General features: G+C 42.6%; 2 protein-coding genes across 2 annotated transcripts; both read left to right on the forward strand.

Moving 5' to 3' along the window:
• The first annotated feature begins 16116 nt into the window (after positions 1–16116).
• Positions 16117–19166, forward strand: LOC142657452 (uncharacterized). Its single transcript, XM_075832482.1, has 4 exons — positions 16117–16909; positions 18383–18552; positions 18653–18903; positions 19100–19166. The coding sequence occupies exons 1-4, from the start codon at positions 16117–16119 to the stop codon at positions 19164–19166; spliced, it is 1281 nt and encodes a 426-aa protein (XP_075688597.1).
• A 203-nt stretch (positions 19167–19369) lies between these two features.
• Positions 19370–21314, forward strand: LOC142657177 (protein kinase C delta type-like). Its single transcript, XM_075832229.1, has 4 exons — positions 19370–19500; positions 19644–19835; positions 20042–20170; positions 20487–21314. The coding sequence occupies exons 1-4, from the start codon at positions 19411–19413 to the stop codon at positions 20490–20492; spliced, it is 417 nt and encodes a 138-aa protein (XP_075688344.1). The 5' UTR covers positions 19370–19410; the 3' UTR covers positions 20493–21314.
• The last annotated feature ends 4921 nt before the right edge of the window (positions 21315–26235 follow it).

The following is a 26235-nucleotide window of genomic DNA, read 5'->3' on the forward strand; positions in this document are numbered from 1 at the left end:
AGATTTTGAGGGGGATGTGGAAAGATCTCTTGATCTTAGCTCTTGAGTGGCCAAAACAATATTATACTGCTAAATAATATTATGCCCACTAAAAAGAAAAAGAAAACAAAATACACTCTCCATATCTCCATTCTTTTCTTTTTTTTGTATTCAAAGTGTATCTATCATTTTCTGTAAAATCTAAATTGGTTAAAAATTCTGTTCTGATTAATGTAATAATAGATCTATATACGGGCTCCATTTTCCTGTTACGCAGCTCTAAATCCAAATGATTTCCTTCATACAATCAGAGATAAAGTTTTTTTCAGGGAATAACAATTATGGCATAGTCTTATTATAGTCTTGTTATAGACAATCAATGTGTGTTTAGTTGGGTCTGACATCCAATACCACCGATTAGGATGTAATAATAATAATAATAATAATAATAATAATAATAATAATCTTTATTTATATAGCGCCAACATATTACGCAGCACTTTACAATTTAGAGGGGACATGAAACAAACAATATCAGACATTACATAGTGACAAAGTTCATTTACAATTCAAACCTGGGGAGTGAGGACCCTGCTCAAAAGAGCTTACAATCTATGAGGAAATAAGGGAGACACAAAGTGTAACAGTGTTTGTTCTGTACAATGGTCCTGCCATTTTTATACACATGCGGTGGTAACATAAAGCTGCATGAGCCGGTCACCAGCCAGTATCCGTGTATGACGGACATGAAGAGAAGGAGTGTGAGGGAATCTTATTCTGATGACTAATCTAAAAGGAGGGCCATGGAAAGGAGTCAGATTAGGGAATGTTATAGGCCTGTCTAAATAGATGTGTTTTCAGGGCACATTTAAAACTGTGGATATTGGGAATTAATTGGATTATCTGGGGTAGCGCATTCCAGAGGACGGGTGCAGCACGAGAGAAATCTTGGAGACGGGAGTGGGAGGTTCGGATTATGGAGAATTTTAATCTAAAGTCGTTGGCAGAACGTAGACCCAGAGTAGGGTGGTAGACAGAGATGAGGGAGGAGATGTAAGGAGGTGCAGCACTGTGGAGAGCTTTGTGGGTGAGAGTAATAAGTTTGAATTTTATTCGGAAGGGGATGGGCAACCAGTGCAGTGACTGGCACAGATTAGAGGCGTTGGTGTAGCGGTTGGTCATAAAGATGAGCCTGGCTGCTGCATTGAGGATAGATTGGAGAGGGGAGAGTTTAGTGAGGGGAAGACCGACTAGTAATGAGTTACAGTAGTCAAGACGAGAGTGAATCAGAGCAACAATGAGAGTTTTGGCGGTTTCCTCCGTAAGAAAAGGGCATATTCTGGAGATGTTTTTGAGGTGAAAATGACAGGAACTTGAAAGTGATTGTATGTGAGGAGTAAAGGAAAGATCTGAGTCAAAAATAACCCCGAGAAGAAATCACATGACACGGGAATTTTAATCAATACAATATATGAACCTTAAACACAAACTGAACATGTGACTTGGATGACCTTCAGCAGGGGTGGGGCACGTCCAGGCGTGGACCATACAAGGCCCGTGAGAACATTTGGCCTAGCCCGACCTCACTCAGACTGAGCTGCCGCCGCGTCATTTGCTACTTGGCTCCGTAGCCAAGTATAGCGGCAGTCTTAGTGAGGTTGGTGCGGGCTGGCACGAGAGTGGACCAGTCTGGTCAGCTGAACTGAGTCACCTGACCTCACATCACTGACGTGAGATCAGGTGACTCAGGTCAGGTGAACGGACTGGTCCACTCCTGGGCTGGCACAGTCCAGACACCACGTCAGTGACTGGACTGATCCATTCCCATCACAGCATGCACCGACCTCACTCTGACCGCCGCTGCCGCCGTGTCATTCCTTGCTTGGCTCTGGAGCCAAGTATGCTGGCGGTCTGAGTGAGGTCAGGTGACTCAGGTCAGCTGACTGGCCTGGTCCACTCCCAGGCCGGCATGCACTGACCTCATTCACTAGTAGTGAATGACAGCACTTGGCTCCATCTGCCCTCCTCCTGCTCCTGACCTAAAATTTAGTAACTTAGCTGAGGCCTAAATGCAGAAATGTATCTGTAGTGTAGACATAGAACCTGAAACACATGAAGTGAGGTCAGGTGACTTAAAGGTTTTCCCATCTAGGACATTCATGATATATACACAGGATATGTCATAAATGTCAGTTCGGTGCGGGTCCCAGGTCTATCTCTAGAACGCGGCCCCCTAAACCCCATTCTACCTCTTTGTGTTGTGGCTGAAGCTTGTGATTTCTGACCATGAAGAAGAAAACAGCGTAGCTCGCTGAGCTACGCTGTTTCTGTAAAGTCCCATAGAACCGAATGGTAGTTACGGAAACAGCGCAACTCGCCTGCTATGCTGCTTCCGTCACTGCCATTCGCTATTACGGAAATAGCGTAGCTAAGATGTTTTCTTCTTCATGGTTGGAAATCAGCTGGAACACAGAGAGGCAGAACGGAGTTAAGGGGGCCCCGTTCTAGAGATAGGTGCGGGTCAAAGAGGTGGAACCTGCATCTATCTGACATTTATGACCTATCCTGTGGATAGGTTATAAATGTCCCTGATGGGAAAACCCCTTTAAGTAAGCAAGTCGGAACAAATTACTGCTGCAAGCAGTTCTTTTCAAAACGTACCATTGCAAAGAGTCGACTGTGCTCCAGACTGATCGACACAGTAGCAACATTATTACCGGCTAACATAATACACCCCACCAAAGAGAAGCACATCCAGCCATCACATTAGGGGTGAGTTAATTACGTGTTTGACCAAATATAGCAGGCTCATTTTTAAGTTGATAATTTTGATGTTATAATTATCCAAATGGTCCTTGGCAGTAAAAAGGTTCCCCACCCCTGATCTATAGTATTGTTAACAAGGCATTTATGAAGAATGTGTGTGAACTATGAACATAATAAAAAAAAAATAACCGTCTGTTGTGAATCAAAGCTTCTGGCAATGGATTAAATTCACAGAGAAAAAAGCAAAAACAAAAGCATAGAATCATTGAATATGCAGTAGAAGAGTAAACATTTTGATTTCTTCCGAGTCCTTATGGCTGCTTTATCAATTATGGACGCAACAGGACAAAGCTTCAGCATCAAGGATGGGATGTCAGCAAGCGTGAAATGATATGAAAGCAAAATGAATGGTATTTAGTGAGCAGAACAGCCAATCTAAAATGCAACCCCTTTTGACAGACTGACACTAATATATGCTCTCTTTGCAATTTTACATAATACAAAAATGGCATGCAGTTATTACAGGGAGCCCAGAGTCTCCACACATAATGACTGTAGTTTCTTCAATACGATTTCTATCCAAGAAGAGTAATTTTCCTGTTAACAAAACAAAAATGTCTAAACATTTTCTAGTGGCCCATAGAAAGAAGCGATGATCTCAGGTGACGGGGCAAACAGGAAAATTATAGGGCCTTGTGCGGAGGAGGACAAGTGTATTATGGCGGGAGTTGCTGGTTAGTGTTATATACACCAGTGACAATTTAACTGGACCACAAGTTCATACATCACTATCAGAAATAGAAATGGATGTAATGACTATTTAAAGTACATTAACTATTTCAGTAAAGGCAACAAATCTGCTATCGAAGATGTCTTTCTATTTTCAGCTTTGCTGGGTATCATCTGTAAGAGTATCACAGGTTGAATAAACTTTTATTTATTGAGGGTTTTTATCAGATTCGGAATACACTTGCTGAAACATGGAATGGGGAGTAGCCGTGGCAAATCTGAAGGGTAAGAATTTCAATATGATAGACTAGACATGGACCGCACATCCACTTGTAATACATTGATAAATTTATAGACATGAACGAGGTTCTTTGTTAAAATTTTGATCAAATTGTGTAAGCCCACTTGCCACTTCACGGCGACCTATAAAGGGGAAGAATGTGGAGTTTTATTTTAAGCACAAATCATACATGAAGAACCATATTTTTGGATACCAAAAGGAATGGGAAAGAAGATCTTAAGTCTTTTTAATGCCTAAATGTCCAGCCAGCTTAGAATCATGGACTAATTTTAGAACATCAAGTGATGCAACAAATAGCATAGTGCCCTGGACCCACACAAGTACATCGTCTCTCTATTTCTGTTGTTGTAAGAGGTTTTTGAATAGCATGAATTTGCATAGTTTTCGATATAGTTTCAGTACTTTGCTGGGACTTCAGTGTTGATTGACCAAAGGAGAAGGCCAGTGGCGGACACAGACTGCAAAAGGCCCCTGTGCAGATAATGTGCCAGGGCCCCCCCGCCCCCCCCCCAATACCGACAAAGTTACCTAAACATATATATGCATATAAAAATAAACCTTACTAATAAAAATTATGAAGGAAGATTTATATTGTACATTTTATTACCAGTTTAGAACACAAGTAACACATTTTTTTCCGGGTTAAATTCTTATCTAAACTAAGTCCCTAAATGTGGGCAAAGAAAATGAAAAACCTATACTCACCTCCTCCGGCTGTATGGCGTTATCTACAGGGGGGACTGTATGGCGCTATCTACAGGGGGGACTGTATGGCGCTATCTACAGGGGGGACTGTATGGCGCTATCTACAGGGGGGACTGTATGGCGCTATCTACAGGGGGGACTGTATGGCGCTATCTACAGAGGGGGCTGTATGGCGTTATCTACAGGGGGGCTGTATGGCGTTATCTACAGGGGGCTGTATGGTGTTATCTACAGGGGGGACTTTATGGCGTTATCTACAGTGGGGTCTGTATGGCGTTATCTACAGGGGTTCTGTATGGCGTTCCCTACAGGGGGGGTCTGTAGGGAAAGTCATACAGCCCCCCCCTGTAGGGAACGCCATACAGACCCCCCTTTAGGGAACGCCATACAGACCCCCCTGTAGGGAACGCTATACAGCCCCCCCTGTAGGGAACGCTATACAGCCCCCCCTGTAGGGAACGCCTTACAGCCCCCCCCTGTAGGGAACGCTATACAGCCCCCCCCCTGTAGGGAACGCCATACACCCCCAATCACTCAAAAAAATGCGACCTACAGTGTGAAAAGACAAAAGACATGTATCCCCTATCCACAGGATAGGGGATACATGTGTGATCGCTGGCATTGATAGGGAGAGCGGGGGACCGAAAGTCCCCCGAAGTTCTCCATCACTCACCTCTGACTTCCGGTGTCTGCGCAGCTCAAGTGTGACCGGCGCTCCATTCATTTCTACGGAGCTGCCGACACAGACCCCGGAAGTCCGAGGTTTGTGATGGAGAACTTCAGGGGACTTTCAGTCCCCCGTTCTCCCTATCAATGCCAGCGATCACACACGTATCCCCTATCCTGTGGATAGGGGATACATGTCTTATGTTTAATGGCAGAGCGGGGAGATACTCCCTGCTCTGCCGTAGTGTTCCGTGGCATCGCGCTGTAGCAGCCATAGCGGCAGCTAGCGGAGATTCCGGCCAAGGTGGGGGCCCGTGCCGGCAGGTGACGCGGGCCCCCTCATGCCGCGGCCCCGTAGCAGCCGCTACGGCTGCTATAGCAGTAGTTACGCCCCTGTGTTAGGGGGAGTTCACACTGAGGTTTTTTTCGCGAAAAACGTCAGAAAGTGCCTCCCATTGAAATCCATGAAATTTTTCCTGCGAGCAGTAAAAACCGCATGCGGGAAAAAGAAGCGCAATGCCCTTTCTTCGGGCGTTTCTGTCTCTGACTTCCCATTGACAACAATGGCAGGCAGAAAATGCGTTTTTTGCTGCGTTTCCCTGCCCACGGCCCGATGGCCGAAAAACGCCACAAAAAAACGCAATGAAAAACGCGGGAAGTGTTCTACCGGCAGGTCAAAATATGCCTCAAAATTCCGGAAGGAATTATGAGGCAGATTTTTCTACATAAAAACTTCTCCCTTCTGACATGAACTTTTTAACTTCATCTACCTGTCCTCTGCAGTCTGCACGTCCTCCACTCGTCCTGTGTCTGTCCTCCGCTCATCCTATGAGTTCTCCGGCAGTCCTGACTGTACTGTCCAGCCGCCCGAAGTCTTACGTCGCACCGCCCCCTGTCCTCTCCCCTGCCTGAGCGCTCCTCCTACCACCAGCATCGCCGTCCTGTCCTATTCATCTGTGCCAGATTGGCAGTGCAGTGTAGCGGCTATCACCGGGCCCGGGCACCCGCCCCCTCCCTCCCGATTGGTAGTGCAGTGTGGCGGCTATCACCGGGCCCCCGCCCCCTCCCTCCCCTCATGCCTAGTGTTGTGATGCTACTAGGCATGAGGGGGCCCGTGCCGCCAGGCCTGGTACATAAAATGTAATGTGCCTGTCAGGGCGACACGGGCCCCCCCATGCCGCGGGCCCCGTAGCAGCTGCTACGGCTGCTACTGTGGTAGTTACGCCACTGAACGGGCCCCCTTCCCACGCGGGGCCCTTGTGCAGCTGCACCGGCTGCACATGCGGTATGTCCGCCCCTGGAGAAGGCAATTGCATTTTAAAAAGCGGTCCAAAAATTATCCCTTTTTTGGGGTCAGATGCCTGCCGGTGTTTATATACAAATGAGGTGGATAAGTTCTTGGTGTCGGAACGAGACCTGCATAATCCTGAAAGTGTCACTAGCTCCTGGCCTTGTTGCGGTGGTGCATTGTCGCCACTGCCACGCGAAACATTGACTCAGCGGGCCGTGAAAGACATGTACTGCCTCTGGCCTCAATTGCTGCTCCACATGTCAGTGGAGGGGTGCACCTTGCACAGTGACAATTCCAAAGAGCAGTATCCTTCATCAAAGCTGAGCGTCAGTTGCGTATAGGCAGTGGAATCTACGAAGTCGTAAGGCAGCAACTGCACCGGCAGCAACTTGGCCAGATGGAAGTTCAGTTGGCACACAAACAGATTACTAGTTGTTTATTGTTGTTTCCTGCCCAAACAGTCCCTTATGCATGAATGGAGAAGAAGGAGGAGAAAACAGAGGAGGCTCAGTAGATGATGTTGATGGTGATGATAACAACAACAATGACCGTGTACTACCTATGGGTGTGGCCTGGCTACTACAATGATGACGGGAAGGAGAAGGAGGAGGAGGAGGACGGTGTTGCTCGCATTGCTGGCCAGTTTGATTTTTACATGTCAGCAGGTGATGCCACTTCATGTGCTGAAGGGGAGCCGTAGTTCCTACATTTGTTCCTCTACGCCCACATCTTATTCTCTGCCCGCAGAACTTGCAAACTGCAATGGTTTTGTCGGCTGGCAATGTAAAGAAAAATTCCCACACGGGAGATGTCCGCACAAAGCCGCCACCAGCAACGCTCGCAACATTTCTGCCACCAGCACCATCATCACCACCTGATCTTGCCTTAGGTCTGACGGCTTTTGAGCCTACACTAACAGCAGCAGCAGCTTCACCTTCTCCGGAGCTGACATTTGCCCTTTTGCAGGCTTTGATTTCTGGCCATACGTCGGTTCCGCTTTTATTGCTGCTACCACCCTCCTCCTATGATGTCATCACCTCCTCGTCACCCTGATCTACTTCCCAGGTCCTGTCCAACACACAATCATCATCATCATAGTCATCATCCCCGCCACTTTTATTAACCCCTTAGTAACCACCAATACACCTTTTCACTAAGGGGCCTTAGGCTAGGCTGTCGCCTTTTCACGGCAGACCTGTCTAAGTCCTGCACGAGTGTCCTTTGCAGGCTGGAGCCAGAGCTTGGCTGTCTGATGACCGTGGCAATAGTGACTGCGGCATTTAAATCATTTACAGAGGGAGGGATCTCCCTCTCTCACCCATCAGCGGCCCGCAAATGCAAACACGGGCCTCCAATGGGGTGTCATGGCAGCCGGGGGCCTGATAAAGACCCCCAGGTCTGCCCAGGGCATATGCCTATTAGGCATATGCCTAATAGATTACCTGTCAGATTTACACTGACAGGCAATAATGCTCTGGTGTACTAAGTATACCAAAGTATTATATCTGCGATCTAAAGATCGCACAATTGAAGTCCCCTAGTGAGACTAATAAAATAAGTAATAAATGTGAAATAAAAATTCTTAATAAAAATTACAGTAAAAGTGATTTTATTTAGTAAAAGTGTAAAAAATAAATAAAACGACACAAATATGGTATCACCGCGATCGTAATGACCCAAACAATAAAGTTAATATGTAATTAAACTGCAAGAGGAACACCGTAAATAAAACCGCAAAAAACATTAGTGAAATAGCTATTTTATTCCATTGCCCCCCGAAAAAAGTCATAATAAAAGTTAATCAATAAGTCTCATGTTCCCCAATACAGTACCAATCAAAACTACGTCTGCCCACGCAAAAAACAAGCCCTCATATCACTACATTGACGGAAAAATAAAAAATTACGGCTCTTGGAAAGCAACGATGCAAAAAGCAAATACTTTTAGTTTAAAAGAGTTTTTATTGTGCAAAAGTCATAAAACATAAAAAACCTATACATATGTGGTATCGCCGTAATCGCACCGACCCATAGAATAAACGTAAAGTGATATTGATGCCGCATAGTGAATGGCGTGAATTTAAAACGCATAGAACAATGGAGGAATTTCAGGATTTTTTTCTATTCCCCCTAAAAAAAGTTAATAAAAAGTTAATCAAAAAATTATATGCACCCCAAAAAGGTGCCATTAAAAAGTACAACGAATACCACAAACTATGCCGACGGATGAATAAAAAAGTTATAGGTCTTTGAATGCAACTATAGAAAAACAAAAAAAATTGCTTGGTCATTAGGGCATAGGCAGGTTACTAAGGGGTTAAACTGTGATATGTTATGGGTTCCTTGCCCCCTCTTGATTCACACTTCTACATTTGCCCCGATTGCAACTGTCAGAGGTAACATCATCCTGCTGTGATTAAGATGATGAGTAAGCAATTCAGTCCACAATGTCATCTGCTTCCTCCACAATAATACACCTAACCTACCGGAGACGACGGACAAATGTGGCCTGCAATTACCGCCCATGTTCTTACTGGCGGATGACGTGGCACATGTGTTTCCTCTTAGATTACCCCATCTATTGTCACTTTGTCTTTTACCAGACATTTTAATTTTGAATCAGGCACCACTGAGCCTGCGCTAGTTATTCTGACCACAAGGCCTATATTTATCAAGAAAATTTAGAATTATCACTGTCTATCTACTAAAAGTGCACTGACTTGCTGCTTGTTACTACTGTTATTGTTGACTAGTATCAGCAGTATCACGCTACAGCAACAGGATGTAAATTTAAAATCAATTTATTTGAAGAAAACTTGGGCACAGGCTGATGTTTAACGGCATTATATTACTGTTTGATGCAGAATAATACACATTTTTGGCGGCACTATTATTAGCAATTATATATGCAAAACAATGAGTGATGTCACGTTCGTGACGTCTGTATGAGTAGGCAGTGGCACGCTATCACCTCCAGGATTGAAATTTAAATGAAAATCTATTTATTGAAAAAAAAATAATTCACTTTGACACAGACTAAAGTAAAACAGCGCTGTATAAATGCTTGAAGCAGAACAATATACCACTTTTTGGTGGCACTATTATTAGCAATTAGATATATGAAGAACAATTAATAAGGTCACGTACGTTTCAGAAGGCAGCGGCACACTATCAGCACCAGGATAATTATTAATGAAGAAAATATGTTAATGATGTGATGAAGATTAGTGATTCACAAATTAATGTAAGAATTGTATATTTGCAGCAGCACTCACTCACAGCAATAGCCACCTGTGTCTGCCTAACTTACACACTGACACTGACTGATTCTTATCGCTCTCTGAAATCTATCTCTCCATCAAATTATTGTAAATCTAGCTATCTATTCTCTTCTCCTCAGTATGAAACACACTCACTGACACTAATCCACTATCTATCTGTATTCTGTATTTTACTATATCTCACTCTCTTTCTGACGTCCTCTCTCTCTCCTATCTGTATCTACAGCCACGAAGCAGCAGCATTTCCTGGTTGGGCTGTTTATAGTGGATATGACTTTTATGACTGTCATAAGCTGAGTCATCATTTTACACTGCAGATTTTAAAATCTTTGATATGTTGTTAAATGAATACTTTGGAGGTCTAATTTCCTAAAAAGAGTCATTTTGGGGGTGTTAAAGGGGTTTTCCAGTCCCAAGAAATTCATGTCCTATCTTCAGGATAGGCCATCAATATGTGATCGGTGGGGGTCCGACTATTGCCACCCTGCCGATTCGCTGTTTTGAAGGGGTCGCAGCGCTCATACGAGAGCGGCTTTCCCTTCATTCCTGTCACTGCTAACACTATGAATCGATGACACACTTGTAGTGGCGGTTCACAGTATTACAGCATTCTCCCATTGAAGTGAATGGGAAAAGGCGGTAATGCTGTTAATCACCGCTACAAGCGTGTCGGCGATTCACAGTGTGAGCAGTAAAGGAAATTAAAAGGAAGGAGCGTTTGTACGAGCGCTGCGGCCCCCTCAAAAGAGCTGATCAGCGAGGGTGACGGCAGATGGCCCTCGACCAATCACATATTGATGGCCTGAGGATAGGCCTAATTTTTTGGTGTCGGGACAACACCTTTAACGGTGTTATGGTAATTCACAACATCTGTAATGGTCGTATGGCGTCAGCAAACCAGCTTTGGAAATCGTTCTCTCCAAAATCCAGTTTGTAACATTCATTGTAAGCTCCACCTTGCGTCCAGCGTGTAAGAAATGCACACACATTGAGTATCACTAGACGGCAGAAGTTGCCAAATATGTATTCAGGTGTATTTACCCAATGGCATGCACCAGATGTCAAAAACATCACCTATTCACTTTCTTTCCCATTTTGTTTCCATTTTTCTTTTCATATTTAAAAAAGTAAAATATATCCATTATTATTTTACCCAACATGGAAGCCAAATATGTTCTGAGAAAAACAAGACCAAATACATGTAGGTTGGAAAAGTAATAGAACAAACATTTGGTTTTATATTGGCACATGGCTAAAACGTGAAAATTCCTGGTTGGGAAGGGGAGTAAAGCTTCTGGTCAGAAAGTGGTTAAGGAAACTGAGGAGGTTGGTGACATATTTCTGAATAAGGAGATCTAAATAGTGGGACAGATGGCAAGTTGGTGAGTGGACGCCTGAGATGATCGGTCTGCCTGGCGGGTCAGTGAGGGATTTGTGGATCTTTGGAAGATGGTAGAAAAAAGGGGTTTGTGTGTTTCGCGGAAGGAGGTAATTTTTCTCTTGTTTGTTTAAAATAGACTGTGTGTGGGCTGTATTAATGAGTGTCTTGAGTTCCTCGGTTATTGTTGCACTAGGGTTGCTGCTGAGTGGAGTATAGTAGGTGGCATCCGATAAAATGCCTCCTTTTCATAATCAGTTATATCCTGAATGACGGTGCCGCCCCCTTTGTCAGCCGACAGTATGACGATTTTGTCATTGTTTTTTAGGCTGTGGATGGCTTTGTGTTCTTGTGTGGTTAAATTGTCCTTGGAGGAGATCAGCGCTGTTTCCATTAAGATCTTTGGCTACTAAATGGTGAAATATTGTAATGAAAGTTCCTTGGTTTTCTGTGGGATAGAATTTTGAGGGAGATTTTAAATTGGTGTGACTGAATGGATCCCTATGAATGGGATCCATGGTGGTGGTGGTGTGAGGTTTGGATGCTGATATTTGGAAATTTATTTTTAAAAGTAAGTTTTCGTGTGTATCTATGTAGGTCAAGGAAGAGATCAAACTCTCTGGCAGACGTATTGGGGCAAAAAGAGAGGCCTTTTTGCAATAGTGATGATTCTTTTGTTTTTAATGGGTATTGTCAAAGATTAAAAATAGGAATCTGTATTTCAGGGGTCGGTGAGGTTATTCTTTTTTTCTTTTTTCCTCCTCTGTTGCCTCTATGTCGTTTTTTCTGTTTTAGGGAGGGGCTGTGGGCCAAGTTTATAGGGGGGGGGGTTCAGTAAATTGTATAGGGGATTTAGGATTGGTGGGTGACACTTCATGAACCGTAAAAAGGGAGTTATTGATGGAAGAATCTCCCCTAGTGTTAGTATAGCCATGCGTCCAGGGCCGTATTTGGAGTTCTTGCTGCCCTAGGCACTTTTAATGCGGACACCACCGATAACGCAGCTTTTCTGCCGCAAAAATCGCTACATGTGCTAATTGTTGCAGGTTTTACTTCCCCAATGAATTCAATGGGGAAAACCTGCAACAGAGAACCAGCAATCCTGCAGCATAAATTGACATGCTGCAGATAAAAAAAACGCACCGCAGGTAAATTTATGAACATTTTTTCGGTGGGTTATTTATGCAGCGTGTGTATTAGATTTGTTCAAATCTCATCCACTTTGTTGCTGCTGTATTACACTGCAGATTTTTCGCAATGAAATCAGTTGCAGAAAATCTGCAGTGTTTACGCTATGTGTGAACTTACCCTAAAAAAAATTCTCAGAGCTACCCCATTATCATTCCCTCCCCTGCCCCCCACATGAACACTGGGTCCCATTCCCCCTATTATTGATCATGTCACAGTTTATTGTTTGTTAGAGAAAAAAAACACTCCTGCAGTGGTCCCCCTTCCCGACTGGAGCAAATTACACCCCGCCGTTACATCAGTACATTGTCCTACTTTTAACAGTAGGCCAATGAACTGAGGTAACCTGGGACCATGTCATGTAAACTAACCAATGACAGCTTAAAACTGTATTTTTTTTTACAGGTTCGGTATTCGAGGACTACGACGATGACGGCGTTTTTATTTTTAATAAAATGGTTAACGAGGGTTGTATGGAGGTTTTTATTTTAATAAAATATTTTTTTCTGTGTTGGTGTTTTTTTTAACTTCATTACTGCTGGCTTAGTATTGGGGGCTGTCTGATAGACAGCGTCCATTACTAAGGCAGAAGCTTAGTGTTAGCCGGTGAAGAGGCTAGCACTAACCCCCATTATAACCCCGGTACCCACCGCCACCAAGGGTGCTGCGAAGAGCTGGGTACAATCCAGTACCCGACCATCTGAAGTGATGGTCGGGTACTGGTGCGGCTGCAGGCTGGTATTGTTAGGTTGGGAAAGCCCAAAAACAATGGCCCTTCCCATCCTGTTAATGCTAGTCTGCGGCTGCTTTATTGTATCTGTCATTTCCATAGAACTGAATGGTAGTTACGGAAACAGCGTAACTCACATGCTACTCTGCTTCCGTAACTGCCATTCACTACTCAGCAAGCTATGCTGTTTCCATAATTCATGGTCGGAAAACACACTTTTCAGCTACAACACAGAGCTGTAGAACGGGGTTTAGGGGGTCCTATTATAGAGATAGGTGCGGGTCCCAGAGGTGGGACTCGCATCTATCTGACATTTATGACATATCCTGTGGATATGTCATAAATGTCTCTAAAGGGAAAACCCCTTAAACCGGTTCCCGACCGCCGGCTGTTTATATACGTCCGACAGTCCGGGTCATTAAAACCTGCACCATAATGTATTAACGGCGCGGGTTTTAGCTAGCTGCCCGATTAATCTTTAGTCTATCACAGCGGGACTACTAATCAGAAGTTACCAAAGAAGTATCCAGTATAAAATCTGGCATTAAAAAACATGTCCTAGCTCTCTAGTATCAGCACATCAGTGCATGCATATTCCTCAAGGCTCTCAATAAGTATATATACATACTGTAGGTGTGTATGTATACACTGTATGTATGTGCACTGGATTCCAATGAATTATCCTCTCATTCCGAGGATGCTTGATCATGGAAATTTGACTTATAATATTAAAGCTATATTTTAACATAACAGGAACACACACTAGTTAAAAACTTATATATATATATATATATATATATATATATATATATATATATATACACAGTCCGGCAATAGATGAACACAGCACTCCACAATAGCAGAAAATCAGGCCATGTGCTCGTCTCCAGGGGATGAATCAATTCCCCTTTTTAAGATAGAGAAAAACATAGAACACAGTGACAGCACCAGGACTTCAAGGTAGATGAAAGCAAAGTGGATCTATTCACCTCAAAACAGCAGCAACGTTTCGGTTCAACAGGAACCTTTCTCAAGCCATGGCCATACACTGTATGTATGTGCACTGGAGTCCAATGAATTATCCTCTCATTCCGAGGATGCTTGATCATGGAAATTTGACTTTAATATTAAAGCTATATTTGAATATAACAGGAACACACACTAGTTAAAAACTTATATATATATATATATATATATATATATATATATATATATATATATATATATATATAAAAATATATATATTTATCTTTAAAGACATATATTTAAATATATATATGTACAGTGGAGGAAATAAGTATTTGATCCCTTGCTGATTTTGTAAGTTTGCCCACTGTCAAAGTCATGAACAGTCTAGAATTTTTAGGCTAGGTTAATTTTACCAGTGAGAGATAGATTATATTTTAAAAAAAACTGAAAATCACATTGTCAAAATTATATATATTTATTTGCATTGTGCACAGAGAAATAAGTATTTGATCCCCTACCAACCATTAAGAGTTCAGCCTCCTCCAGAACAGTTACACGCTCCAAATCAACTTGGTGCCTGCATTAAAGACAGCTGTCTTAAATGGTCACCTGTATAAAAGACTCCTGTCCACAGACTCAATTAATCAGTCTGACTCTAACCTCTACAACATGGGCAAGACCAAAGAGATTTCTAAGGATGTCAGGGACAAGATCATAGACCTGCACAAGGCTGGAATGGGCTACAAAACCATAAGTAAGACACTGGGTGAGGAGACAACTGTTGGTGCAATAGTAAGAAAATGGAAGACATACAAAATGACTGTCAATCGACATCGATCTGGGGCTCCATGCAAAATCTCACCTCGTGGGGTATCCTTGATCCTGAGGAAGGTGAGAGCTCAGCCGAAAACTACACGGGGGGAACTTGTTAATGATCTCAAGGCAGCTGGGACCACAGTCACCAAGAAAACCATTGGTAACACATTACGCCGTAATGGATTAAAATCCTGCAGTGCCCGCAAGGTCCCCCTGCTCAAGAAGGCACATGTACAGGCCCGTCTGAAGTTTGCAAATGAACATCTGGATGATTCTGAGAGTGATTGGGAGAAGGTGCTGTGGTCAGATGAGACTAAAATTGAGCTCTTTGGCATTAACTCAACTCGCCGTGTTTGGAGGAAGAGAAATGCTGCCTATGACCCAAAGAACACCGTCCCCACTGTCAAGCATGGAGGTGGAAACATTATGTTTTGGGGGTGTTTCTCTGCTAAGGGCACAGGACTACTTCACCGCATCAATGGGAGAATGGATGGAGCCATGTACCGTCAAATCCTGAGTGACAACCTCCTTCCCTCCACCAGGACATTAATAATGGCTCGTGGCTTGGTCTTCCAGCACGACAATGACCCGAAACATACAGCCAAGGCAACAAAGGAGTGGCTCAAAAAGAAGCACATTTAGGTCATGGAGTGGCCTAGCCAGTCTCCAGACCTTAATCCCATCGAAAACTTATGGAGGGAGCTGAAGATCCGAGTTGCCAAGCGACAGCCTCGAAATCTTAATGATTTACAGATGATCTGCAAAGAGGAGTGTGCCAAAATCCCATCTAACATGTGTGCAAACCTCATCATCAACTACTAAAAATGTCTGACTGCTGTGCTTGCCAACAAGGGTTTTGCCACCAAGTATTAAGTCTTGTTTGCCAAAGGGATCAAATACTTATTTCTCTGTGCACAATGCAAATAAATATATATAATTTTGACAATGTGATTTTTTTATTTTTTTTTATATAATCTATCTCTCACTGGTAAAATTAACCTAGCCTAAAAATTCTAGACTGTTCATGTCTTTGACAGTGAGCAAACTTACAAAATCAGCAAGGGATCAAATACTTATTTCCTTCACTGTATGTATATACAGTATATGTGTATATACATATATATATATATATATATATATATATATATATATACATATATATATATATCAAATTTTGTGTAACTCCAGTATTGTGACCTCACAGAATGTCATGGTAACTTGTAGAACCCTATTACATCATAGAAAGAATTTTGTCATGGTAATCTGTAAATTCCTAGTGCTGTGACCTGACAAAAAAAAAAATGTCATAAGTGGACTAATGACATCATCGCGTTCTACATCTCACTGTCACCCATTGAAGAATATCACTGCTTTACAGACCCCCAAGGGTGAGGCAGTCAGTGTGCGTTTTATGATAAACGAAGCAAAAAACTATTGTGTAATGGAGGAACAGAAGAGGAGAAGAACCCAAAGAGATCGGGTTCTGAGACAGAAGAGAGGAATCAATGAAGAGCAGGAACTATTGTTCGCTTTTGGGCGAAAGGACAACCAACCAACTGATTTGGACATTGACGCCTCAGAAATGGCGTCTAAAAGACAGAATCTGGAGAAAATGAGAAAGATCAAAAGACATGTAATCCTTACAGAAAAAAGGAAAATCGAGAACCTGATGAAGTCTGACTCTGTAAACTCTGCTGATGAAGAACTTCAGAGGACCATCCTTAACACCAGAAAGGAAATCAGAGAACTGGTCGCTGATAGAAGGAGGATAAACAAAGGCAAAATCCACCAAAAGCAGAGAAAGATCATTAGCACAGAGTTAGAGCTGAAAGAGGTTCTCCAAAAAACACCAAGACGTGTCCCATTCTCCAGATCTAAAAGCCGAGAGTCTCTAAACCAACTAAAAGAGGAAACCCAGAAGAGAATCAAGAACAGCAGAGACTGGGTTGTCCAATGTAGGAGACATCTCAGATATGCAAGACCAATAGTGAATGGAAATGGTGCTTTCGGAATATCCAGGTCATCGGCTTTAAACATCTCCTTCACTAAACCCAACCAAGAGACACGGATTGCCTCTGAACCCAAAGGGACATTTGAAAAAGAAGCACCAGGTAAGACGGCAATAGTTCAGTATATTAACCCCTTAGTGACCAGCCTATTTTAGGCCCTAATGACAAGCTATTTTTTACGTTTTTCCATCGTTGCATTCAAATATCTATAACTTCTTTATTTTTACGTCAACATAGCTGTATAAGGACTTGTTTTTTGCGGGACAAGTTGTATTTTTTAAAAACACCATTTTGGGTACATATAATTTATTGATTAACTTTTATTAACTTTTTTGGGGGGTAATAGAAAAAAACTCAGCAATTTCGACACACTTTTTTGTGTCATTAATTTACGCCGTTTACCAAGTGGTATAAATAACATAATAACTTTATTCAGCGGATCTTTTCGATTGCGACGTTACCAAATTTATATAGTTTTCTCATGTTTTACTACTTTTGCAAAGTAAAAACACAGTTTTTTCGAAATTATTTGTTTTGCGTCTCCATATTTGAAGAGCCATAACTTTTTAATTTTTCTGCCGATGTAGCTGTATGTGGGTTTTTTTGTTTTGTGGGACAACTTGTAGTTATTATTGGTACCATTTTAGAGTACATGCGACTTTTTGATCACTTTTTATCACATTGTTTTGAAGGCAGAATGAACAGAAAATAGCAATTCTGGCATTGTTGTTTATTTTATTCTTTTACGGCGTTAGCTGAGCGGGTTTAATAACATAATAGCTTTATAGTTGGGGTTGTTACAGACGCGGCGCTAACATATATGTCTTTTTTCCTTTTTTTTTCCTTGGGATTTTTATTTATTTATTATTAACTTTATTAAACTTTTTTTTTTAGTTTTTTATTTCTCCCACTAGGGGACTTCACTATGAGATCATTTGATCGCTTTTATAATGCACTGCAATACTTCTGTATTATTGCTTGTCATTGTAAAAAGCCATCTAAGCATCGCAGGGTGCTGGTGGGGAGAGAGAGGGAGCCCCCTTCTTCCAAAATCTCCTTCCTTAAAACCACTTGCTATTTAGCACCGCATCTAAGGGGTTAAATCGGCGGATTTTGATCCACCCGCTCGAGCATAGCTGAGAGCATGGAGCTTTTACTGCTCCCGGCAGCGCTGCTTTATTCTGATGCAGTGCATGAAAAGGCGTATGCATCAGAATAAAGCCCGTTGGTGGCCGCCGTGAAATGGCATATTGGCGGTCACTAACGGGTTAATACTGGAGGGGATGAGGTGGATTCTACTCTTAATAGTGAAAATCTGTCCTTGTTACCCATAGCAAAATTCACAATGCAGCTTTCATTCCGCCAGAGCAGCTTAGGCAATGGAAGCTGAGCTCTGATTTGTTGCTATAGTCAACAAGGACAGTTTATCTATTAGACAGTTTTGATAAATGAGGCCCATATATACAGTAATATAATATATTTTATTATTTGCTTTTCTTTTACATTTTTTATACAAAAATAGAATTCAAGTCAGTTTTGGAGCTGCATTTAATACTGAATCTTTTTTTATCTTAGCAGATGGAAGCCTTAAATCAAGCTCTGACATAGTGGTCATGCCAGTAGAAGACCTTGGTTATGCCAGTAACCGTACTCCATCCCCCAAAGAATTGGTCAACATGATGATACCTATTGACCTTGACAATCTTAAATTCCAGAAAAACCTTGGAGAGGGGAACTACGGAAAAGTAAGTAGCCAAAACGTTAAAATATAAACTACTTCTAGCCATTAGACGTGTCCTTATAATAAATCACAGTTTGGTTTGACCTGTTTTGGTTCTCCTCCAGGTCATCTTGGCATCAGATCCGGTCAGTGAAGAACTGCTGGCTGTTAAAATCATGGCCAAGAGTCAAATCAAGGACAAAATCTTTGCAGAGCTGGAAGTCCTGGAAATTGCCGCTGGAAGCCACTTCCTAACATCTATGCGGGCATCTATAGAGACACCAAGTGATTACATCATTGTAATGGACTATATGGCTGGAGGAGATCTGTTTAACCTAATGGAGGAATGGATGCCGTTTGATATATATAACACAAGGTAATTTTGTTATAGCAGAATCTTAGAAGAGAGGATCTTATAAATCTGCTGCATATAGATTGTAGTCTTAGAGCAATAGACAATGACAACAGGAGAAGATGAAGACATGAATAGGACACTTCTGTTTAATCATTTTGTGTCCTCTGTATGATTATATATGTAACCCCTGATCAATCCTCTACTTTCTACTCCACAGATTGTTTGCGGCAGAGATGGTCTGCGGACTCCAATACCTGCATGAGCATGGCGTCATACATCGGTAATAACTTATACCTTCAGACATTAACATATCACCTTCGGCGCCGTAATTGTCATCGTACAGATCTTCTCATTATAGTCTTACCAAAAAGAGATAATTTTTTTCCTAATTTTTAAAAACTGTATTTACTATTATTTAAAGTTTTCTTTTTTAATATAAATTATCCATCAAAATAAGTATCTGCTCTTCCTCTCTGCAGTGACCTGAAGCCTGAAAATATCCTCCTAGATGATATCGGACACATCAAAATGGCCGACTTTGGCTTATCAGCAGTGAATGTGTTTGGGGAGGACACAGTGAATGACTTTTTAGGCTCTACTGGTTACGTTGCCCCAGAGGTAAGGATCATTCCTGTCTGTATGACGCAGATAATAGGACTGAGTAGTAATCTTGATATTTAGATCAGTCCTCATAGCACTCTGTATGTAACTCCCCTCACCTGCATATTCAGCTGATCTAGTACTAAGTGATGTTTTACCAGGTGATGAACGGTGAACGCTACAACCATCTGGTGGACTCATTTTCCTTCGGCGTCATCTTATTTACGATGAGCGTAGGTGATCAGCCGTTCAATGGCTATGGCTCGCTGGATGATTACTATCAGTCACTAGAGGAGGATGTCCCTTTATTTCTACCTGGGATGTGCCCGCTTATCATCGACTTTATAGAAGGGGTGAGTAGAGTCAATAGAGGGGCAGGGGATTATAAGACTGGGAAGAACATAAAAGTTGAACACCTTTTACCCAGAAGAAGATGGTGCTAAATAAGATGTGCAAGTGATTGTAATGCTGTATCTCATATTTCCCCATATTCTTCTACAGAATCTTATAATATTATCATCAATAAGACATAAATATAATGATCTCTCTCAATTTTCAGCTCCTCTGCAAAACTCCATGCAGCCGGCTGGCAATAACATTTTCCATCAGATCGCACCCATTCTTCCACTCAATAGACTGGGGTGATGTGGAGTCCGGCAGGGCTCCCCCACCATTCCAATGGGACTTTGTAAGTATAACACCCGGGGACATCCATAGTGTTAGTATTGCTCAGTAACACACATACACACTATAACCGTATCATTATATTCGTTTATGGTCTAGATCCTCACTTACTACACTTTCATAGCGACAATTTTTGCGTTATAATGTCCAATATCCAGATGTGGGTGTAATAACTAATACATTTAACTTACTTGTAAGTAAAGGGTCTTCCAAATATAGTAAACAATGCTATAGTACTTTATTTATACATCATAAAGACGCCCCCAGCTATAGAGTATATATGAAAAGCTGTTTCTAAGACATGTTTTGTTTTCTTACAGGAGTAAGTGGCTGATATAAATCAGTCCCATTCCAGCAACATCATGGAATTAATTCTTCTTTACCGAATTGTGACAAATTTTCCAAAATTCCACCACTGAACGCCCCCAGCTATAGAGTAGACTCAGAAGGAAGCTGCTGAAAAAGCAGCTCCTTCTCTTACCGAGAATGGTCACAAAGAAGGAAGCTGCGTAGACAAAAAACAGCTCCTTCTCCAAAGGACCATAGACATACAGAAGGAAGCTGCTGAAAGAGAAAGCAGCACCTTCACCTACTGACCATGGGCAGATAGAAGGAAGCTGCTAAGACAGAAAACAGCTCCTTTACCTCCTGCCCATAGACAAACTGAAGGAAGCTGCTGAGAAAGAAAGCAGCTCCTTCACCTACCAACAATGGTCAGAGAGTAGGAAGATGCTGAGATGGAAAACGTATTCTCCTACTGACCATAGACGCACAGAAGGAAGCTGCTGAGATACAAAGCAGCTCCTTCAGCTACCGACAATGGTCAGACAGAAGGAAGCTGCGAAGACAGAAAACAGCTCCTTCAACTTCTGACTATAGACGCATAGAAGGAAGCTGCTGAGATACAAAGCAGCTCCTTCACCTACCTATCATAGACAAAGAAAAGGCCGAATAGTTGATCGTAGTGTTGTAGAATGAACATCTAGAAGAATTCAGGAAAACTCCAACTAGACAGGTCACACTACAAACGTTCCTGCTCTTTACCTCTCCGTTATGTGTGATCCAGACCTGGAGTATCAAAGACAACACAAAAGTGTAAACCAAGGCCTGAAGAGCGGAATCAACATTATCTGCGCATTTCTATTGAAAGTGACTTTATCTAATGTCTATATTTTATCGTCTTTGCTTGATAGTAACAACTTTCATGCATAAATAAATATTTGAACATCTCTGTGGGTTTTTACAATATTCTTTCCATATACAGAAAATTTACTTTTTTATTAATATTATAAAGTGCTAAGATAATGGGGAAGGAGCAAGAATACTGGTATAGACATGGCAATATAAAAAACATACTTATGTTATAAATAAGAATTTAAAATGTATCCATAAACTAAGCTCAAACATTATGAAATGTAGTTATTCAAATCAGTAGACCAATATCCATTTTATTATTGCACGGTAGGGTTGACATAAAATGTATAAAGTGCTTGTTCAGTACAATGGTCCAGTCATCTTTTATAAACACGGTTAGTACACATAAAGCTGCTTGAGCTGGTCACCAGGTAGTATTTGTGTATGCACGGACATGATGTACACTAGGGTGTGAGTGAGTACTGACTAATGTAATAGGTAAGGAAAAGGAGTCAGATTAGGGAATCTGACAGGCCTGTCTAAAAATACGTGTTTTCAGGGCACGCTTAAAATGATGGATGTTGGGCACTTATCTGATTGTCCAGATTAAAACATTTCAGAGGACTAGTGCGGCACGAGAAATATCTTGGAGACGGGTGTGGGAGGTTGCGATTATGAAGGATGTTAATCTAAGGTCGTTGGCAGAACGTAGAGCACAAGTAGGATGGTAGACAGAGATGAGGGAGGAGATGTAAGAAGGTGCAGCACTGTGGAGAGCTTTGTAGATGACAGTTATAAGTTTACATTTTATTCTAAAGGGAATGGGCCACCAGAGCAGTGACTGGCACGGGGTATAGGCATTGGTGTAGTGGTTGGTCAGAAAGATGACCAAGTCAAGATGGGAGTAAATCAGAATGACTATGAAAGTTTTGGCTGTTTCCACAATAAGAAAAGGGCGGATTCTGGAGATGTTTTTGAGGTGAAGGTGACAGGAGTGTGCATTTTATTGAATATGAAGAGTAAAGCAAAGATCTGAGTACAACATAACCTCAAGATAGCGGACGTGCTGCACAGAAGTTATGGTAGTACCACATACTGAGATAGAGAAATCAGGTTCAGGTAGGTTAGTAGATGGTGGAAACACATGTAGAGTACATGATGTTTGAGTCAGGGGATAGACAATCACTGGTGTTTTGCATTATCTCCCTGATTCCAGCGCTGTTTTTTTTTATCCTGGACCTCCCCCCCACCCGTGTCAGACATATTTCCACTGTCACGGTCTGTGGGTATGTTAACCCAATAAGCCGCACCTCCGTAGCGGGGTTGCAGCTGGCCAAACAGCAGAGCACCCCAGCAATACAAAGTCCCACACTAGGGTACCTGAATAGTCCAGACAGTGGCCGAGGCTGCCGCACGGGTAGAGGTGGTTCAGCAGGTTACACCAGACGTGGCAGATGATAGCAGGTGCAGCTCGTTGCGCCGGACGTGGCGGATCACACTGGACGTAGCAGATGACACAGGACGTGGCAAATGACAGCAGGTGCAGTAGACACGAGTCCAACACTAGTAGGCACAGGAACAAGAAAACAGCACGGCATACAGGAACAGGTAACATGGCACGGATAACAATTGGAATGGGAAAACACTAAGGGACTATTTGCAAGAGAGACTTGGGATACACTAACAACGCTCAGGCAAGGATCAGAAGGGCAGGACCCTTCTTATAGTCCAGGAAATCATGTGTAGTAGTTGATGATGACGATTGTTCACATGTGCGCACGCTGTCCCTTTAAGACCGGGCACGAGCGTGCGCGCGCACTCTACGGGACACAGCGGACCGGAGCGGAAGTGAGCGCTGGCGTCTCCTAGGAAGGAGATTCGAGCCATCGCTCACTGATCCATGGCTGCAGGCGTCGTGAGGTGAGTTTTTTTATTAAATAAAAAGGTCAATCAGTGTATTTGGTGAAATGTTCAAATTATTTTTTATCAAATTCTTTTTACCTTTTGAGATGCAGCTGCTCTTTATTCTTTATACAGAGCAGCTGTATCTTTTGTTAAGACCTGAATCCGTCAGTTCTGTGGACCTGACGGGTTCAGTGTCAGTGGGTCCTGCGTGAAACAAAGAACACCCGGCGCACATCGTGCATCATCTCTTGTTTATAGTACGAATAGGTCGGGAGTAAGTGGTTATGCTTTCCTAGGAGCACAACACCCCGATGTGCCTGTAAGATGTTAAAAGACTGCAGCTGGTAAATCCGTGCAAGGGCTGTCAAGGCTCCCTCAATATGTAGAGATAAGTAGAGAAAAAAGGATTAAATTCTCCAGCTGTCCAGTTTTGTTGAATTAAGGGAATCAATCCAAGGCAGGGAGTATAAAACAAGATACAGTGAAGGAAATAAGTATTTGATCCATTGCTGATTTTGTAAGTTTGCCCACTGTCAAAGACATGAACAGTCTAGAATTTTTAGGCTAGGTTAATTTTACCAGTGAGAGATAGATTATATAAAAAAAAAAAAACTGAAAATCACATTGTCAAAATTATATATATTTATTTGCATTGTGCACAGAGAAATAAGTATTTGATCCCTTTGGCAAACAAGACTTAATACTTGGTGGCAAAACCCTTGTTGGCAAGCACAGCAGTCAGACGTTTTTTTTGTAGTTGATGATGAGGTTTGCACACATGTTAGATGGAATTTTGGCCCACTCCTCTTTGCAGATCATCTGTAAATCATTAAGATTTCGAGGCTGTCGCTTGGCAACTCGGATCTTCCCTCCATGACCTTAATGTGCTTCTTTTTGAGCCACTCCTTTGTTGCCTTGGCTGTATGTTTCTGGTCATTGTCGTGCTGGAAGATCCAGCCACGAGCCATTTTTAATGTCCTGGTGGAGGGAAGGAGGTTGTCACTCAGGATTTGACGGTACATGGCTCCATCCATTCTCCCATTGATGCAGTGAATTAGTCCTGTGCCCTTAGCAGAGAAACACCCCCAAAACATAATGTTTCCACCTCCATGCTTGATAGTGGGGACGGTGTTCTTTGGGTCATAGGCAGCATTTCTCTTACTCCAAACACGGCGTGTAGAGTTTTCAATTTTAGTCTCATCTGACCACAGCACCTTCTCCCAATCACTCTCAGGGTATGTTCACACGGCCTATTTACGGACGTAATTCGGGCGTTTTAACCCCCGAATTACATCCGAAATTACGGCTTGAAAGCGTTGACAAACATCTGCCCATTGAAAGCAATGGGCTGACGTTTGTCTGTTCACACGAGGCGTATATTTACGCGTCGCTGTCAAAAGACGGCGCGTAAATAGACGCCCGCGCCAAAGAAGTGTCATGTGACTTCATCAGATTTAAATGGAGCCGTTTTCCATGGACTCCATGGAAAACCGGCTCCAGTTACGTCCGTAATGGACGCGGCGTTGAAGCGCCTGCACATGCCGTTACGGCTGAAATGATGGGGCCGTTTTCTCCTGGAAACAACCCCGTAATTTCGGCCGTTACGGACGCTGCCGTGTGAACATACCCTCAGAATCATCCAGATGTTCATTTGCAAACTTCAGACGGGCCTGTACATGTGCCTTCTGGAGCAGGGGGACCTTGCGGGCACTGCAGGATTTTAATCCATTACGGCGTAATGTGTTACCAATGGTTTTCTTGGGGACTGTGGTCCCAGCTGCCTTGAGATCATTAACAAGTTCCCCCATGTAGTTCCACTCACCTTCCTCAGGATCAAGGATACCCCACGAGGTGAGATTTTGCATGGAGCCCCAGATCGATGTCAATTGACAGTCATTTTGTATGTCTTCCATTTTCTTACTATTGCACCAACAGTTGTCTCCTTCTCACCCAGCGTCTTACTTATGGTTTTGTAGCCCATTCCAGCCTTGTGCAGGTCTATGATCTTGTCCCTGACATCCTTAGAAAGCTCTTTGGTCTTGCCCATGTTGTAGAGGTTAGAGTCAGACTGATTAATTGAGTCTGTGGACAGGAGTCTTTTATACAGGTGACCATTTAAGACAGCTGTCTTTCATTCAGGCACCAAGTTGATTTGAAGCGTGTAACTAGTCTGGAGGAGGCTGAACTCTTAATGGTTGGTAGGGGATCAAATACTTATTTCTCTGTGCACAATGCAAATAAATATATATAATTTTGACTATGTGATTTTCTGTTGTTTTTTTTAATATAATCTATCTCTCACTGGTAAAATTAACCTAGCCTAAAAATTCTAGACTGTTCATGTCTTTGACAGTGGGTAAACTTACAAAATCAGCAAGGGATCAAATGCTTATTTCCTTCACTGTATATGTTTAAGGGTATGTGCACACACACTAATTACGTCCGTAATTGACGGACGTATTTCGGCCGCAAGTACCGGACCGAACACACTGCAGGGAGCCGGGCTCCTAGCATCATACTTATGTACGACGCTAGGAGTCCCTGCCTCGCTGCAGGACAACTGTCCCGTACTGTAATAATGTTTTCAGTATGGGACAGTTGTCCTGCAGTGAGGCAGGGACTTCTAGCATCGTACATAAGTATGATGCTAGGAGCCCGGCTCCCTGCACTGTGTTCGGTCCGGGACTTGCGGCCGAAATACGTCCGTCAATTACGGACGTAATTAGTGTGTGCACGTACCCTAATAGGTAAAAGTTCCACGCATTACGAGATCGGACCGATCTCTTCATCGGGCAAAAAAACATACATGTTGCTGGAAAAACCCAGCAGGATTTTTATAGTTTAAAAAACCGCCAAAGTCAATGTAAAGGATCTGCCAGGCACAGCTTCGGGGTTAACTCCCATAGGTAATCAGTCTGCACCTGAATCTACGGCTCTGAGACTGACTCCATCTTCCACCACTCAGGATGGCAGGCTTAGGAGTGGGAGAGCCTATCACAGCCTGGCCAGACGGAGCTAGCTCCCGCCCTC

The sequence above is a fragment of the Rhinoderma darwinii genome, chromosome 7 (assembly GCF_050947455.1).
Source record: "Rhinoderma darwinii isolate aRhiDar2 chromosome 7, aRhiDar2.hap1, whole genome shotgun sequence".
NCBI lineage: Eukaryota > Metazoa > Chordata > Amphibia > Anura > Rhinodermatidae > Rhinoderma > Rhinoderma darwinii.